This window comes from Theropithecus gelada, chromosome 2 (genome assembly GCF_003255815.1).
Source record: "Theropithecus gelada isolate Dixy chromosome 2, Tgel_1.0, whole genome shotgun sequence".
Taxonomy (NCBI): Eukaryota; Metazoa; Chordata; class Mammalia; order Primates; family Cercopithecidae; genus Theropithecus; species Theropithecus gelada.
The window spans coordinates 60,003,056-60,023,035 of record NC_037669.1 but is presented as its reverse complement, the minus strand read 5'-3'; the positions used below and the strand labels follow the sequence as shown (position 1 = coordinate 60,023,035).

Sequence of the window (19,980 nt, the reverse complement as noted above, 5' to 3'; positions counted from 1 at the left end):
AAACTGGTTACAGATGGGAAAGCACTTTGGGTTTCTAAGCTAGTCGTCTCTGAAATGGAATATTTTTTAATGATCTTTTGCCCATTGCTCTGTGATGGGAAATTGATGAATATAAGCTAACGTTAAGACACATGAATGAAGTGTTTATTCAGGGTATAGGAAGGTAGAGATTGCCACTGTTCTCCTCCAGCAGTCACGATAAGCAGCTCAGGCTTACTACCTAAGCATTTGTTATCAGGTTCCATGCAGAAAGAGAGTTGCATATCATTCTGTCCTTCCACAAGCTTGTATTAATACTGAATGTCTACTATGCTCTAGTCAGTATACTAAGGTGGTTCCTGCCTTCATAAAGCTCACAAACCCTGCCCGCCCACCCACCCACCAATATCTTAAGCAAACGCTCTATGACACCTTGCTGTCAATGTGGTATGACTTCTTGTGATATTTTTCATCTAGTTCTTCTATGGCTTCTGTATTGCTAGATGGCCCTAGGTCAAGGTACAGTTTAATAATCTCACTTGATTTGTAATATTTAGACATGTCTCATGGAGTTCTGTTATTTTAAATATATTGATGTCTTCTATTGTATACAGCAGAGGTGAGCAAACCCAGCCTGCTGCCCGCATTTGTAAATAAAGTTTTACTGGAACATGGACATACCCATTTATTTATTTACTGGTTGTTTGGGGGTTATAAGAGAGAAGCTGAGTAGTTGTTACAGAGACCAGATGGCCCACAAAGCTGAAAATATTTACACAGAAAATGTTGCCGACCCCCATGGTGTACACACAGCAACAATTATCCACCATTCCGAGTGTGTGTGTGTGTGTGTTTGTGGGAGGGGGGCTTGTTTTAGAAAGACCATTAAATGTATCCTTAGAAGATGAAACTGGTCCAGGTGAGAATGACACCAGACATGTGGAATGAGTCAGTTTTCTTCCCCCTGTCTCATGCTAAGCTTTTCTTACTGTTCATTCCTGCCTCTCTATACGGAACTTATGTATGCGGCATGCTCTTTGGGAGAAAGGCATATGTGGGCAGAAGGAAGTGAGGTGGGAGGAGGAGTTGTCCCATTCTGTTAACCAGTAGTGGGAAATACTGTTTACAGGCATAAGCTATAGACATCAAAAGGATGGAGATGGACGGGGGAGGAAACTGAATGGGCCTGTCTTAGGCTAGTTGCCAGCACCCATCAACCATTTCAGGCTGGAAGGAAAAGGAAACACGGGGAGTGGTTTTTATAAGCTCACAAACGGGGACATTGACGGAGGAGCCTATTCCCCATTTTCAGCCTCTTAATAATCTCCTCACCCACGCAAACACATACATGCACATGTATCTGTGAAGTGACAGAACACTTGGGACCTTAAAATTCACTTCACTTCGAGTGTTTGCAAAAGGTTTTCCCAGTATAATGCATTTTAAAATACACAGCATAATATGAGGCCCCTCGAGCCGTCAAATTCAAGGAGACAGAAAATAGAATGGTGGTTGCCAGGGGCTGGGGGGAATGGGGTTAATGTTTAATGGGGATGGAATTTCAGTTGGGGAAGATAAAAAAATAGTTCTGGAAACAGATGATGGGGATGGTTGCCCAGCAGTGTGAATGTACTTAATGCCACTAAACTGTATGCTTAAAATGGTTACAATGGTAAATTTTATGTTATGCATATTTTACCACAATTTTTTAAAAAAACAAACTCATCAGCCATGTAATTTGCAAAGATCAGAGCTGCAGTGGCAGTATTCAGATTTGGAGATTAGGACTCTTGTTTGGAACCTACATTTCCTCTAAATTTAAATTTAAAGTGACTTCCTCTAAGAATTAAGAGTTCCATTGTATGCAATTAAAAAGATAGCTACTGAGCAATTAAAAAAATACACAGCACATTAGTTCTGCAGTAGAAGGAGATAACCTAATGAGAGCTAGGAAACATGGCATGGTAAGCTGGCCCTTCTTGTTTTTACCTCTAGAAGTGACTCAGTCTTTTTTTTTTTTTTTTTTTTTTTTATGTGGATTTTAGGAAAGAAACCTTGACTGGTTCCCCAGGATGAGAGCCATGTCATTGGTCAGCAGTGATTCTGAAGGAGAACAGAATGAGCTGAGGAACCTGCAGGAGAAGCTGGAGTCCACCATGAAACTTGTCACGAACCTTTCTGGCCAGCTGTCAGAATTAAAGGATCAGGTAAAGAAAGAAAATCCCAGTGCCTACCCCCTATCGCCATCCTCACCCCCACTATCACCACACCAAATCTGATGAGGAAAAATCAGTAGTGCTTATGTTACAATGTTGAGGCGCTTCACCTAGATGGAAAAGGGAGCCGGGCAAGAGGACAAACCCACTCACTCCTCCAGTCTCCTCACCCTAACCCCCTTCACTCCCCTTTTCCAGGATAAAGCCATGGTGCTACTTTCAGTGCTGCTCAGGACATGGTTTTAATATGAAAAATAAAACCAAAAAAAAAAGGGGGGAAATGCAGACTACTTCAGTGAAGTACTGTCCAAAAACCACTATGCATAAAGCTATACCCTTTTTACTTTATGTACTGATGGAAGATTAAAAGCTGTTTCTTGTTTTGCTTCCTAGCCCTCAGACTTGTCAAATCCTCACCCCCAGATATTTAAATTCAGCATCCTAGGCTAAACCATAGTCATGGAAAAGCCCTTTTGGTTTCATTCCTTTCTCAGCAGCTTACTGAGTGGCTATCATAGTACAGGAATTGTGCCAGGTGCTGGGGATAAAACAGTGAATAATATAGACATACTCCCTGATCTCACAGGGCTTAACCATCTACAGAAATACTGCCCACACCCTGCTTCCTATCCATAAGATAAGTGCTTTGCTCTTATCCTACGGATAGGAAGCAGGACGCGGGCAGTACTGCGGGCAGAATTTAAATTGGAAACATGGTGTTTCCAATTTAAAGTAAGTTGTAGGAGACATGTTTATACCAAACCCTGCGTACTCTTCTTCCACCCTTTTGACTCCATTGAAATGAACCTGCCACAGTCACCAGGTGGTTATCTAGTGATAGGATGCAGCTGTGTGTTAAGGACTTGTACCCTGGGTGGTAAGCAGACCCTGATTTGTTTTATTAGTGCTTTTCTGTAAGTGACTGGGATAATCATGTCCAGGTCAGCATTTTATGTGAGTTTCTGAAAGCTCTTTAATCAACTCCATAGACAAGATTATAGTGTTGCACAGCAATAGGCATGGGCCATGTCTGCACTGGAGGTAAGTTGCAAGGTACACCCATGGGTGATTTATCACTCTTACAAATATCATAACTAATGAAGACCGCATCTAGAATGCTCTTACTGGAGACAGTTTACAGAGCATTTTTCCAAACTGTACCCTGAGATGCCATTGGCCTCAAGTTCTTTTCTTTTGTCTGTATTAATATGCAAATAAAAAAGACTAGTAGGAAAAGAAGGCCTTATTTATGAAGGTTGTCTATAGCTCTGAGCTTGGTAGCAACATAAAATGAATAATAACCTAAATAAGTAAAACTAATGAAGATCTAACTAGATTACTTCGCTTAATATTAGCGTTTTAACCCCTCTATGAAACATTTGGCAAATGTTCTGCAGGACTAAACTGACTCTTGAGGACATTGGTGGCTACAGCTGCTTCTGGCACCCCCCAACCCCCCATCCAGCAAGCTTTAGTTATCTTCTTCTCCCATTTGAGATAACTGTGGCTACCAGAATCTCAGTTAAATCAGATGTTTAAATTAGGTGCCAAAAAATCTTACAGACACTGAGCTAATATTTAAATAAAGGAACACTTCATTTCTCCATAAAATCTGGTGCCATTTTCCAAAGAAACAGAGGATCTTTGTTTCACACCCGTGGTACTGGAATTGCAACAGTGAGGCATTCTAGCTCTCACGTGCCAATGCAAGTGGCGTTCATTCTTGCTCACTCATTTCTGCTTCTCATTGTCACACTTGGAGGCTCTCTGGGGGTATGTTTCAGTTGATCTGAGAAACTAGGTGTTACCAATTTACTAGAGAGTTTCTTAAAATGTATCTGAAACAAACTATTAATGGGCATTCTGTGGTGGTAAACCAGGCACCGCCTCCCTACATTACCTGTCCTTTCAGAGCTAAGAATGTGTTATTTTGAATTGTTCACAAAGAGTGACTCTGAATCTGCTTCAGTGCACACTTTACAAACCAGTGAGCCTCGTCAAAGGAGTGAGTTGAGCTGAGGAATTAAAGAATACAGGTACGGTGCCGGGCATAGTGGCTCACGCCTGTAATCCCAACATTTTGGGAGGACAAGGAGGGCGGACCACCTGAGGTCAGGAGTTTGAGACCAGCCTGACCAACATGGAGAAACCCTGTCTTTACTAAAAATACAAAATTAGCTGGACGTGGTGGCCTATGCCTGTGATCACAGCTACTCGGGAGGCTGAGGCAGGAGAATCGCTTGAACCCAGGAGGCGGACGTTGCGGTGAGCCGAAATCACGCCATTGCACTCCAGCCTGGGCAACGAGTGAAATTCCATCTCAAAAAAAATAATAATAAAAATAAAGAATACAGGTATAAGAGAGTACCCAAGACTTCAGATGTCATCTCACCTCATTCCCTTATTTTCTTGATGAGGATACCAAAGGAGCCCAGAAGGTTCTTAGGCATTGCCAGGGCGGGAGCTCCTGATCATCCAGAGGGGGATGTGTGTGTGTGTGTGTTCGTGTTCATTTGCTTTGTTATGCCTCTGTACTGTTTGCCTTTCATGGTTGATTGACTGTTTACATTCTTGCTCTTTTTTAAAAAAAAGCTTAAAGTTTCAGAAGTCAAGTCACATCATATACTTAAATGGTATGGAGGATACATTCATTGTCATTTTATACAACTGAGCATAGTAGAGACTTGGCATTTCTAAAATCCAAGATAAGATTATTTTGGTTAAGCCAAAGTTTTAGTTTAAACAAAGTATGTAAAATTTGATTACATATGGACTAAGGTTCATTAAGTGACATCAAAACCAGTATGGTTTAAACTGCTTGATTCCAGCCTTTTATGCATTTTTTATTTTGAAGTTGGCAGTTGGAACCACTCTTCAGAAAGCCCTTCCCCTGTGAATGAATTTGAAATTGAACTGTTTTTTTTTTTTTCTTGGAAGATATTATAAGTTAAAAAGAAGCATGAGAAGCCAGTAGTACATTCTCAAGTGCTTTAACCAGGATGGATCTACTTAAGTTTTAATGTACTCAGAATTACAGGAAAAATTCAGCATAGCTGCTTTTTTTTTTTTTTTTTTGAGGGGGCAGGGGGATTTGCATCTTTTAAACTAGTCAGTGTTTTCTTTTGATTACGTAACTTCCTACAAACCTTAAATGCATTCGAGAATCAACTTGTTGAATAGATTTGAATTTTATTAAGTTTGGTTATAGCAATCATAAAGGTTTAAAAACCCTTTATGTGCAAAACGTATCAAAAAATGCAGATACGTTAGAGAGCTTCTCTTTCTTAAATGGTAATTGTGAGAATTCTTGCTCTCTGTGGAAAAAATGTTTGAATTAAAAAATAAAAGCTGCATGAATGATTAATGGACAAGAAACCTGGTGATATTGTTTAAAACAGCTATGAAAGAATGCCACTCAGAGTCCAAGTGCTAGAAAACACAAAAACCGCTCCATTACTTAGAGCGTTTTTCATTGTTGTTGTTGTTGTTTGTTTTAGATTTTCTGATTCAAACCAGCAGAATCGAGCAATGATAGCTTAAATGAGGATGACTTTGGTCTTCATCTTTACTGTTATTTACCTCTTTGGTTGTTTGTTATGAGTTGATCTGAGAAACTGGGTGTTACCAATTTACGAGAGAGTTTCTTAAAATGTATCTGAAACAAACTATTAATGGGCATCCTGTGGTGGTAAGCCAGGCAGCGCCTCCCTACACTACCTGTCCTTTCAGAGCTAAGAATGTGTTATTTTGAATTGTTCACAAAGAGTGACTCTGAATCTGCTTCAGTGCGCACTTTACAAACCAGTGAGCCTCGTCAAAGGAGTGAGTTCAATCTGAGGGAAAAAAGTTCTTGTTAGGTTTTTAGTAAAATTACGGTTAGTGGTGTCACTTTTTCTATTATTGCCAAGAATGGTCGGTTAGCATTGCTATTCTAAGTATTATTTAACGATGCCTCTCATCTTGAAGTTTCCCCTCCCGAGAGATTCTGAATACTAAATGTGATTCTCTTACATTCTTATTCCAAGGAGAACTAATGTAAGAACTTAAACAAATTTTTGCTTCATAATGCAAAAGAGCAAATACTGAGAAGGGCTAACTTTCTTGAAAATGTGACTGGCTTCCTATAGGACAGCGACCATTTGTTGTTGCTAGGAATACAAGAAGTGCTTGAAAATTCAGATCACATTAGCATGTTACAGCATTTGGCATTTTTCATGCAAGAGGGTTACCTTGCTGAAATTTACTGCTTAAGGACAGAAGGTGTAACACAATATTAGAATAACTGCCCAAAGTTGGAAAATGGAATATTAAATGACCCGTACTGCATCTGTGTTCCTTATACTGTGCTGGGACCACAAAAGAAGACTAAGTCAACATCTGCCCTCTAGATCCAGGATCTAGCAAGAAAGACAATGAAGTAGACCTCTAGCAATCTGATACAGTATGAATGACTTGAGGCATGAATAGTTTCATGGAGCACAAAGAAGTAGGTAGGTAGTGGTCCTGTGTGAGGTTTGCAGTGAGGAAGGAGTTTAGCTTCTATAATCTTACAAGCAGGTGACTTCTGAGCTGGCAGAGAAATGCAGTAGGGGGCTTCCCAGGAAAGGAATCAGCATGAGCAACGGCATGAAAATGCATGGCATGCTCAAGGAATGGCAGTATGTTCTGGTTAATTCCGTTCCTTCTTTCAGCCAACACGTATGAAACACCTGTTTGCCAGGTGCAGCATTAGGTACTGGGGCTACAAAGATGAATAGATCCCATTCTCTGCCTTCAAGAACTAAAAGTCTAGAGTGGGAAACAAGTAAACAGATAAATTATAATTAAACATGGTGAGTATGTAACCGAGCTATGAACACATTGCTCTGGGAATGAAGAAAAGGGAGCGATTTGTTCAATCTGATTTTTGGGAGAAGATTAATTACCACAGAAGTCCTCTCAGAGGTGGTGATGCAGGAGCTTGGTTTCAAAGCTTGAGTAAGAGGCCCGGTGAAATAGAGAGGAACAGAGCATTAGGGATCAACTCTAAGAATCTGAATGATATCTATACATTGATATTAAATCAACATAGTTGTATTCAAGGGATGCTTGGGTTTCATTTCTTAGTATTTGAGGCTCAACATTCTGAACATGACTGATTTTATAGGGCTGTAGAAAGTAATTGTGATTACTAGAGTTTGCTAGCTGTTTAGAATCTGAGTAACCAAGACCTTACTGTAACATGAAAGCAGCTTTTCAAAGACTATTAATATGTTATAAACCAGAAATGTGGCATTTGTGTGCTGTCAATGAACTTTCCTTCCTGTGCCAGCCTGTAATCATTTAGAGGCCATACTGGTAGATTAAAATTTGCCCATTTCTACTGTATGCCTCATGTTTTCATGAACAATCTTTCAGATGTTTGGCTGTATCTGACTTGTAAAGGTACATTATTCTTTGCTTCTTATTTAGATGAGTCAAAAGGAGGAATGCTGAAATTCAAGCTAGTTTCTACATTTGTATAGATGTGAAGAACAGCATTACTGTAACTGTTTATCCTCAGCTACATGGGAATTTTGAGGTTTGGTTTGGGGTTTTTTTTTTTTTTTTGAGACAGAGTCTCCTTGTGTTGCCCAGGCTGGAGTGCAGTGGCACGATCTCGGCTCACTGCAGCCTCCACCTCCCAGGTTTAAGTGATTCTCCTGCTTAAGAAAAGAACACCGAGTAGCTAGGATTACAGGCATGTACCACCATGCCTGGCTAATTTTTGTATTTTTAGTAGAGACGGGGTTTCGCCATGTTGGCCAGTCCAGTCTCGAACTCCTGGCCTCAAGTGATCTGCCTCCCAAAGTGCTGGGATTACAGGAGTGAGCCACCGTGCCCAGCCATTTTGAGGATTTTTAAATGTACTATAAATGAGACATCTCACACTACTCAAAATAGATGTTCCAATATTAGAATTTTGAATATAGTTACCATAGATTTTTTTAATCAAAGAGTCAATTTTGTTTCAGATGTCCAGAGAGACTATTATCTGACAAAAATGCTAAGGATAGAGTTTGGTCATGATATTTGTTTTGATATAGGTAACAGTAACAGACAATAATGATGCCTTATAACAAGACATATAGATAGTACGTGTGAATGTGTGTAGGTGGGGTAGGTAAGTAGGTAGAATTGAACTAATAAAACCAGAAATTATGTGAGAATATGCACTAAGAGGCTAGGGAAACCTAAGCGGCCAGAATTGTTGGCCTCAGTTTCTTACAGATTTAGTCCTTCGGGGTTTTGAGGGATTTTTTTTTTTTTCTGTTTTGGTTCCCTTATAATTGTAATTGGATGGTGACTGCTACTAAAAGACCAAACACCTTAGCAGTTGCCCAGTTCCTTCTCATTTAGCAGTCATTTAAATGGCAGTGATGTTGACTTAAATGACAGCCATTCTGTCTAAAAGGCCATGGTTAATCAAAACAGGATCAGTCAAATGTGTGTGCCTACTATATGCTCAGTTGCAGAGAATCTTCTCCAAGAGCTTCCCTCATTTGAGAAAAATAATATATGTACACAAATTACTGTTTTAAAAAAAAAAAAAGTGTTCAAGTATATACTCAAAGTTATCTTGTCCAATTTTATCCAGTTTTGGAGATTATCAGTGAAAAACTTCTTCTAGAGCAGTGGTTCTCAAAGTGTAGTCCCCAGACCGGCAACATCTACATCATCTGGGAAATCGTTAGAAATGCAGATTCATGGGACCTACCCCAGACCTACTGAGTCAGAAACTCTGTTTCTGATCTGTGTTTTAACAAACCTTCTCGGTGATTCTGGTGCATGCTGAAGTTTGAGAACCATTCTTCTAGGGAAACAGAAAAGAACATTAGATGTATAGTTGGTACTTAAAATTATCAGGAATATGACTACCTGAGCAAAGAATTGGCTGCTAACCCACGTCAGTGGGGAGCCTGGAGCCTTAAGGTTAGGGAGGGAGGGTGGGTGATGGGATCACTTAAAAAGACAAATGAATAGGGCTGCTACCTGAGATATCAGGCCGCGGCTGTGGAAGTGAAAAGGAAGCCAGGCCACCAAATAAAGACTCCTTTGCTTTAAAGTTTAAGAGAAAGACTAACCGACAAATTGAAAAGTCAAGGAGAGCTGATTTAACAAACAGGGATGAAAATATGCATACTAAAAGGTCATCTCAAATACAAGTAGTTATTTAAAGCAAAATTACAGGGGGAAAGAGTCTTAATGGCCAACTTTGACATTCAACTTTGAGTTGAAAGATCTCAGCAGCTTTAAATATAAGCTTTGAGTAAAGTATCCTTCAATAAGGGTTGAGCACACCAAGATTTCTTTTTTTTTTTTTTTTTCTTTCCCCAAGACAAGATCTCAGTTGCCCAGGCTGGAGTGCAGTGGCATCATCGCTGCTCACTGCAACCTCTGCCTCCCAGGATCAAGCAATCCTCCCACTTAGCTTCCCAAGTAGCTGGGACTACAGGCACATGCCACCATGCCTAGCTAATTTTTTTTTTCCTTTGATAGAGACAGGGTTTTGCTATGTTGCCCAGGCTGGTCTCGAACTCCTGGGCTCAAGCAGTCTGCCCATCTCAGCCTCCTCAAGTGGTGGCATTACAGGCGTGAGCCCACTGCACCCGGCTGAGCACACCAACATTTCTAAATGACTTTGAACACTTGAGATTATCCAAATTTAGCTAAGTTGTATTGGATTCCCTCTCAAGGTTACCTGCCAAGGGAAGGGTTGTGGGAGAAAAATCTGAGCTAAACATCTGAACTATCAGGCAGTAAGATGAATGAATTACTGGCATTTTAACCTAATTGTGAATTTATTTCATGTGTCATATTAGGTTCTCCTTCCTGAGCTGAATCTGTGGATACAGTGTAGTGTGTAACACTTGCTTTAAAGATGTCACTCACCTAAGGAAACTTCAGGGGCTAGCTGGAATTTCCTAATCCATTTCTTCATTAAAAGCTTTATTGAAAGCTACCTTTTGGAAATACTAAGTCCTTGTAAATCTTCCCATCTAAATTATAACAGAGAAAGCATTTCCACAGGAGCCTAAAAACAGTATTTTGATTTGAGAGGATAATGCTAGTTTTGAAGAAGAAAAAATAACCATATTAAAACTGAACCTAGGTAAATTAGTCTTATTTTATGTTCTCTCCAGATATTTTGTACCAAAAATTAGTTCAAGTGAAAAGTGAGATTAAGGCATCTACTATGTGACAGATGCTGTGCTGAGAAATTTACATATAACCTCGCAATTCTCCACCAATGAGCTAGGAATTATCATCCTGATTGTATGGATGAAAAAACAGACTTTGATAAGTTAAATGACAAAACCATAAGAAAGTAGGTCTGATTCCATAGTCTTTATTCTTTTTACCCTAATTCTTCTACAATTTTAGGAAGCTGAAAACATAGGAGTAGGACCTTAACCCACTTGTAGACAACAATTTTTTCTAATATATATTTCGTACAGCCTTTTTATCTCGGTTGACTTGAATGCTCAGCCTTAAATCCAAAACTAAGACTAACTACTGGGTTAAGGAAAATCTTAATACAGAGGCAGAAGTATGTATGCCATCAAATACCTAAAACAGGTCTAGAGACCCATCAACATGAGAATATATTTAGTTCAGCAACCAAATGAACAGAATCAGCTTCTTGTTTGGGGTTTTGAAAGCACTTTTTCATTTGAACTAGTCTTAGGCAATGATCTCACCTGACCTTAAGCAAGCCTCAGTGTCTACTGGGTGGCAGGAAATAGATAACATGAATGGCCACAGCATTATTTACAGCATTTAATCATTCTGGACCTCAAAGAGATTTGAGAACATTTCTCATTTTCCTAGTTGTGGTAGGTAATTTTTTTTTTCTCTAACCAACTACTCAAGAATCATTGAAGAGAAAAATCAGGACCCACTGAAAGAGTGTGGACATAAGCCCTCCCTCTCAAACCTAGGATTGTAAACACTGCTTTTCTTGATAGTATGGCGTGTTGTTACTGTCGTACAAAGCCACCATTTTCCGATGAGTCTTCAAATCATTTGGAAATGGATTTGGGAAACAAGAAAGAATCCTGTGCTTTTATTGTTTTTTGTTTCTTTATGAAACAAGTAGCAAGCAATACTTCTGAACGTTACACACTGCATGACTAGGTCACAGAATTTCCCATTCTGCCTAAGAAGATGCTCTTTTTGAAGTGCTGTGTGTTTGATATAGCGATGGTACACTATTTGTAGAAAGTGGGTTTCAGTATAAACCATAACCACAGAGGTAAATCTATGGTTCAGTATGCGATTTGACGTACAGGAAGTATCTGGGTCTAATGATGAAACTTTTTAACTTTCCAGATGACAGAACAAAGGAAGCAGAAACAAAGAATTGGTCTTCTAGGACATCCTCCTCACATGAATGTCAACCCACAACAACCAGCCTAAGCAAATGAAAAAAAGGAATTGTATTTACCTTTTATAATTATTATTAGTGTGGGTATGGCTAATGAGTTCTGATTCACCCACGAAGGTTACATTTATGCTGAATACATTTGTAAATACTCAGTTTTATACCGTATGTATATGATTGCTACTCTAAAGGTTTGGATATATGTATTGTAATTAGAATTGTTGGCATGATGACATTTCATTTGTGCCAAAAATATTAAAAATGCCTTTTTTGGAAGGACTAATAGAAAGCACCTGATTTGCACTTGAACCAGATTATAGATTTAAAAGTATATGACATGTATTTTGTATTTAAAACTAGAATAGCCAGTATTTATGTTTTTTATAAAACTGTGCAATACGAATTATGCAATCACAATAAATTTGTAGCTCCCGAGTGTCCTAAAGGGAGTGCACATCTTTGAAGCTGGTGTGTTAATACTATGTAATAAATGGTTAATTATCAAATGATGCTGCTGCCAAAATTATATTAATAGTGAGTTTCAGGCCCCTGGGCATTTTGTACCATGTAATTATCCTATGGTGATGCTGTTTCTCGTTGTTAGTGGCAGTAGTGCCTCCGTCTCCTAGTGATAATGCTCCAAGTCTATGAACTGTTAAATCAGCATTCATTTTAAGAAAAGCAACTTTAGTTTCAAAGATACTTTTAAGCTTCTAAATTGATCATTTAAACTATTTCTTTAAATAAGAGAGCCAAATTAGAGGCTCATACTTTAGCTTGTGAAGAAGATAATGAATTTTTTAAAGGGAACTTTTTATGCAATGTTCAGGATAAATGCATACTGCTGGCCAATCAGTGTCATCTCCTGGGTAAATTTTGATGTCACGTTATAAAGATATGCATAATTGATGGTTTCTAGATTATCTAGTCCAAACAATAGTTTATTTTTTTCTTCATTTGAACCAACATGCTACAGTAGCTAAGAAGTATTAAAACTATATACAGCCGTATAAAGATGAAATACGAACTATCTCATTAGAAGTCATAGTTGAACACAGACATATTATTCTTCTGAAAGAGCCACATTTTATTTGTCACATGATTTCTTTTCTTGATGGATGAAAAGTATGAAAGGAAACTTTTATATCTGTTGCCTAGTTTTGTACATGGATCTCATTTTACAAGAGAATCTCTCTGCAAAAAAAAAGTTTAAAAATGCATTGAAAGCAGAGTTCTGAAATGAGTAAAGTTTGTAAATGCATATATAAAAATATTTAATAAATGATGCAGAATATACAGTGACTGGCTGGTGGCTTTCATTTGGCATTTGTGACTTAACTGCTATTCCAATTATATACTTTCTTTAGGATCAGTTTGAAGTACAATCGGTTTGATTACCAGGTTAATTCAGAAAATGTTTACCTGATTATTAAAAAACAAACTTGTTGTTATGACAACTCTGAGGAGAATTATTAGAACAAACATTGGGGAGTATTTAGTACAACATTCATTCATTCTTCGGGATCAGTGACTGCCAGCCAGGCTGTTGGGAGCATCCTACTAAATCTTTTGTCTCTTCTGCTTTCACTGGGGGATCTTTTATTTGCTGTATGCAATGTGGAAGTATCGGGAACAGCTGAAATTTGTTTTAGTTCATGCCCAGTGGTCAGGGTCCTTCAGCAGTGTGTAAAATGCTTTTACAGAGCCACCTCGCCTGTCCAAACGTAGTAAAACCTGTTCCCTCCTCAAATCAGTGCTTGCTCTGGCTGCTTTTTTTGACACTCATTTTCTCTCTGCTTTGGTAAATAATACCACCCAATGTTGGGAACTGGGTCAGGATTAAATTCCAGTTAAATGGCTAGTTTTGTAATTAATGCTTCTACTTTATAAATTTGATAACTTAAAAACAAATTAATTTTTTCCAGTCAGTGCAACCTGTCTCCACAAAAATTTTCCATCGTAAGGCAAGCCTAAGAGAGATACCTACTTTTATCTGTAAGCAAAATGGCAATCTATGCTAACCCCCACAACGCAAGCGTTAGCTAGCAAGGACTTGCTTTTCCCCTGGGCTTTCTCTTTGATCTCTCACACTGCCCAGCGCAATGTGGCAGTGTGTGTGGTTTGTCTCCCAAGTCCCATCCAGTTCATTGGAAAGTTCTGCATTGACATGCCAAGTTGCAGCTTTTACAGGTTTGTCATGTTCCGTTTGAATCCTGTCACTTAAGATATAAATCTTCATTCAGTGTGCCAGCTTCAGCAGAAAATAAATGAAATTGGAATGCCACTCCACCCTCCATGTAGTAGATCCTACCCTTGCAGTTTGGGTGTGAACACTAAAGCTAGTACAATTGAAACATGCAATTTGAAGTTAAAACTCCGGTGGCCTTTGATGTGTAATTGTAATTCTGCCTGCTTCCTTCACATTGTGACTTTCCGACACCTCTATTTTAAGATCAAGGTCCAAGTCACCTTCAAAGTTACCTACCCAGATGAAGAATTAGTGTTATCAGGGTGAAAGTACGCTAATATGCGAGAAAGCCAATGTTATTTAATTAAACCATTTTATTTAATATTAAAAGTTTGCTGTAGCACCAATTCAAGTTTCAAGCATTTGCAAATTTCCCTAACTAATCCATTTGTTAAAAGGTCTGGGAAATTCCATTCCACTTTTCTAACATTTATGGGATCTTACCCTTTCCATGCCCCTAAAATTGTGTAGTGATTACCCTGTTTCTCTCTACAAATAAAGCTTCCACTCTGTTGTCGTCCTAAAAGTCTAAATGATATTCCATCCTGTTCAGTTTTCTCCTAGAGCTGTATTTATCTGTATTTACCCTGCCCCCAACATACAAAATATGACTTTAATCTCATTCTTTAAAAATTTGATACTATTCCCTTAGTTTGCTTTCAAGTTCATATTCCTAATTCATTGTTCTTCATTCAGCCAATTTTTTTTTTTATTTGGTTGTACTTTCTGGAAATGGATTGCTTGACTTTGCTCCTGTAAAACGTGCTCTTTCACTGTGTTTCACTGAGTACTTCCTAATATAAATTATAAAGCAAGCATACTTCATCTATGGATGCTAATCAACAACTCAATCTTTGCAGCAGCAAACTACACAAAGCTGTTTGGCTCCCAAGTCCCATCCAGCTCACTGGAAAGTTCTGCACTGACATGCCATGTACTAGTGGGAAATTATTAAGATATCCAGAGTAAATTAAGGAAATAACCTGTTAAAAACTCAATTGTAGATCTCTGTATACTTCTACTATAGACGGCTTGGATAAAGCGTTAATGGGCAGCGGCCTGAATGTTTCTGAAAGTTATTTTAAGGCTGACAATGAGAACCTTAGACTGACTTTTGAGCAGCATGGAGGGAAATGTGCTCCTTCAAAACTATTAGGAGCATAACTACATACTTAGAGAGGTAGAGTTGGGTTTTTGCCAAAATAATTTTTTTTTTTAACAGATTTTGGTAACATACGTGTTTGTTAGAAGACAAATTATATGACAGTAAAAGTCACCTTTACATAAGACAGAATATAACAAAGGACCCTTATTGAAGGCTCTTGAGACACTATATAGCAGAAGTGAAACTTATTTTAAATAAGATAAGAAATTGAGCCCTAAAGAAGTAAAGTAACTTGCCCAAGGACTCAGCTCCAGAATAAACAAAGATCTCCTGACTAAGCAAAATACAGAGAGCTCTTCCCACTTGCTATCTCCCTTCCAGAATGGGGATATCAGTAACGAGTTTCCCATAACAGTTCTGCGTTTACACAAAGCGCTCATGCAGAACTTTATTTGGTCCTACATGTGGAACAGTACAGATTGATTTGTTTTTTCTTTTCAAATCTCTTTCATGAGATGATGGATCTACACATTAGAAAGTATTGACTCTGAATATTTTGTCAAGACCGAAAACTTTGTGGCAAAGATAAGCAGCGAGTGAGCTCCTAAAGTCTTTATCTTTCACAACTACAAATCTCGTGTATATAGCTCTTATATAACTGCATTTTTCAAAGGGAGAATCCATCCTCGGCCCAATCAAGGTGGCTTCTTCCTAGGGAGAATATGCAGGTGCACACTGGTGTCCTCTCCTACCACAGAAGTCAATGTTCATCGGCAAACTCTGCCTTGGTCTTGTTCCTTACACTAATAATTTAACAATCAACTAGAATGTTGGAAAACCCCCATAAAGATTTCAATTTTACAGAAAGTACCCAAAATTCCACTAGTTTTGCATCACAAAGTAGTGGTTGAAGTAAAGTTTTGAGTAAAACGCCGTGTGTGTGGTTTTTGTGGGTGGTTGCAGCTCAGAACAACGTTTAAGCCTCATCAATTATCTGACAGGAGAGAGTATGATGGCAATTTATAATAAGATGATTATAGTTATCATAAACATTTTTCCATCTCTGGTATCATATGCCACATTAAGCAACTCTTACAACCTAGAGGCCAATTCAGAAGCATAACAAGCCTTCAGGTCTGGAACCAAAAAACTCTACCAAAATCAAGAAAATAAAAAGCTGTCTACCTGGTGGGTTTTTATATTTGGTCAACTCAGACAATGCTGTGGAGTCTCCAGCTGCTGGTATTTTAAACTCATCTGGTAAAACAAATCTCTAGCTTAGTAGGGCGCGACATTAAAAAAAAAAATTACAAAAGGAACATCTTAAAATACTTTAAGGTCATGACAAACCAGTGTGAAAGAGAATCCTAACACCTCGAGGCGAAACTGCATCATCCACCCAGCTTGGAGAGAAAAAAGAAAGCCAAAAACCACTATAGAGTAAGAATGCAGAGTTTGAGAAAACCCCTAAGGTAAATTCTGAACAACAACACAAAGAATCCAACAACATAAGAAGTGCATACTGTATGCAAGAACCACTAATGGAAAGAGTTTGCCAGCACATTTATAATGACCTCACCACAGATGGTTAGGCCCAGGTAAATGGAACTTTAGACAATCCAGGAATTTAAACTATTTACTCCTGAGCATAAGTCACATACTTACCACCTATGGTATCTCATAAAGTCCTATGAAAAGCTTTTTGTAAAAGTTCTCTGCAGAAAAACAATTAAGGTTTGGTATAAAACTGGGACAAGGAGACCTGAACCACACAAGGCTTAGGTACCAGGTCTATGGCAGAGTCCACATGGCAACATGGTGGAATGGAAAGAACATGGGCCTTGAGGTGGATAAGAATTCTAATACCATTTCTGTCACTGAAATGTTATAACTTTGAGCAAGTTACTAATGATTTTAATGTACAGTTCCCCCTTCTCAAGAGTAGAGATGCTACCATATACTTCTTTGGGCAGTAATGGGCATCAAGAAAGATAATCTGTACCAAGTTTGGCATACACCTCATACGTTACTTCCCATTCCTTTGCAACATAACCATTTCCTTTTTCTCATCCCTATCCACAATCTCAGCTAACTATTGCATGACCAAAAGCTTCTTTCTGTTCCCACTAAATGGGTCTGATGTTATTACTGTGGGATCCTAAATCTACATGTCTTAACATGACATATTTGGGCCACATCCAGTCATTTAAAAAATGTTTATCTTTATGTCCAAATTATGTTTTAACTATCAGTTTGAACCGAATAAATTCATAAAGAAACCTCTCATACAGCTTATGACTTCCAGATAACTATTACATTTTTTAGCAGTGCCGGATTCAAATCTGACTTCTCTTTTCAAAATACTCAGTTTGAACCAAATAAATTCATAAAGAAACCTCTCATACAGCTTATGACTTCCAGATAACTATTACATTTTTTAGCAGTGCTGGATTCAAATCTGACTTCTTTTTTAAAAATAAATCTTGGGCCAGGCACAATGGCTCATGCCTGTAATCCCAACTCTTTGGGAGGCCGAAGTGGGTGGATCACCTGAGATCAGGAGTTCGAGACCAGCCTGGCTAACAATGACGAAACTCCGTCTCTACTAAAATACAAAAATTAGCTAGGTGTGGTGGCGCACACCTTTAGTCCCAGCTACTCAGGAGGCTGAGAAAGGAGAATCCCTTGAACTCAGGAGGCAGAGGTTGCAGTGAGCCAAGATTATGCCCCTACACTCCTGCCTAGGTGACAGAGTGAGATTCCATGTCTAAATAAATAAAAAAAATAAATCTCTACAGCAAAAATGTTTTATCTTAGGAATGACAATGTATTTCCTTAGTTTCTGAAGTGTCTTCACTTATATTCTTATTTAAACCTCCCAACCTTATCAAGTAGATATTATCCCTGACATCTGAATGGTCATAAGTTGTACTATCTTAATTTAACGTTCAAATACAAATTCTATACCACGTCTCACATACCTATAGAAGACCCAGAGCCTCCTTAATAATTTCTTTCTGAGAGGGATCCTGAGAAGGAGCAGAGACCCTACCTTGGGGGCCCATGAGCCCCTCCGCAACCCAAGCATGAAAATAAAGGAAAATCTTGAATTCCTCCAAGGGCAATTCCAGGCACCTAGCTAGCCCTGAGAAGTAAATATGCAACTTGTTAACCAATGAAGTAATATAACAGCAGGCTCGGCACAGTGGCTCATGATTTGGGAAGCTGAGACAGGCAGACTGCTTGAGCCCAGGAGTTCAAGACCAACCTGGGCAACATGGCAAAATGCCACCTCTACAAAACATACAAAAATTAGCCAGGCATGGTGGCACACACCTGTAGTCCCCAGCTAGTCAGGAGGCTGAAGTAGGAGGATCTCCCGAGCCCAGGGAGGTTGAGGCTGCAGTGAGCCAAGATCACACCACTGCACTCCAGCTTGGGCAACAGAGTGAGACACTGTCTCAAAAATAAAATAAAATAAAGTAATAGTAGCTTAAAACAATAGCCAAGGAAGTTAGAGTCATGAGATGTTTGGTCCCCTAAAGAAACTATAGATAGTATCTTAACATATGTCCTGAAGTTGTTTTTCAAAAGCTCAGACCACTACCAAAGGAAAAATGCTGTCAGCTGGCAGGTAAACCTCAGGTAATGGGGAACTGAGGACAGAACTCTGACCACTGTTCTTTGTTCTAACTTTCTTCTTGAAGGGCCTGGAGGAAGTTATTGCCCACAGGCCAGAGCTAACATTCTTTTCTGCTGACCTCAAATTTTTCGACAAAGGTTCACCTCCTTAAACAACTGCACATTAGAAAATCTCTGAATCCACCTATGATCTATGGGCTCCACCCTTCCACTCCAGCTCCACTTTGAGATATCCCACCTTTTTAGGTTAAACCAATATGTAGCCTCATGTATTGAATTATGACTGCCTATAACCTCTGCCACACTGCCTTTAAAAACCCTTGCCTGTGTAAGCCATCTGGGAGTTGAGGTCTTAAGCATGAGCTCCCTGACCCTCCTTGCTTGGTGCCCTGCAATAAATGCCTCACTTTCTCTCCCTGCAATCCCGATGTCAGTGTTTGGCTTTGCTGCTCTGTGTGAGCAGACCCAAGTTCAGTAAGTAACCATTCTAAGGAGGGTGCTTACACCTTCTTCATGATCCCTTGTCACTGTTTCATCCTAAATCCTGATTCCAACCCAAGTGTCTGTTCCTTCTCATCATCTCCCCTCTCTTTATTTCACTAGTGTGGACGCAGCTCTCTCTCCTTCCTGTCCCCAAAGCACCATTCTCATCTGGGCTTTGTGAAGAACAGATCTTTAGTGGAAGAAGATTACAATAAGGAATAGGAAACAACTTAAAATTGAGAATCAGCCATTAAAGCTCCCTCCCCCTTCTTTCTCACTCATGGGAGGAGCAACTTCTCTTCTCAGCCTGTTGGCAGGCAGGCATCTACTTTTTCTTTCTCACTTGCCTAAACAAACAAAAGCGAAACAAAACAATAACAGCAAAAACAAATCTTCCTTCCAGCCTCAACTGAAAACCAAAAATTCTTGTTTCTTTACTATGCAGAGCAATTTTAGCCCTCAGTTCCCAGTCGTTCCTCTCTAGATTAGGCCTTTACCTTGGCCTAAAAACAAAAAAGGGCTATAATTCTGTCATCCTTAGCTTCCACTTGCAGGGCAAACTGGCTTCTAAAATAGCATTTTTTTTTTTTTCCTGATACATCCCTATTTTACAGAACAAGAAATTTCTTTAGAAAGTTGAAGTGATTTGGGCCGGGCACCGTGGTTTGCGCCTATAATCCCAGCACTCTGGGAGGCCGAGGCGGGTGGATCACCTGAGGTTAGGAGTTCGAGACCAGCCTGACCAACATGGAGAAAACCTGTCTCTACTAAAAATACAAAATCAGCCAGGATTACAGGATTACACGCCTGTAATCCCAGCTACTCGGGAGGCTGAGGCAGGAGAATTGCTTGAACCCAGGGGGCGGAGGTTGCGGTAAGCCGAGATCACGCCATTGCACTCCAG

General features: G+C 39.2%; 1 protein-coding gene across 1 annotated transcript in view; it reads left to right on the top strand.

Annotated features, from left to right (window-relative positions):
* The window catches only part of ITPR1 (inositol 1,4,5-trisphosphate receptor type 1), a 354,161-nt gene extending 341,265 nt beyond the window's left edge, over window positions 1-12,896 (top strand). The window contains exons 60-61 of the mRNA XM_025375486.1: window positions 2,025-2,186; window positions 11,547-12,896. Coding sequence (XP_025231271.1) covers window positions 2,025-2,186; window positions 11,547-11,633 — 249 coding nt within the window. The 3' untranslated portion in view covers window positions 11,634-12,896. The remainder of the gene's footprint in view (window positions 1-2,024; window positions 2,187-11,546) is intronic.
* Window positions 12,897-19,980: the final 7,084 nt, after the last annotated feature.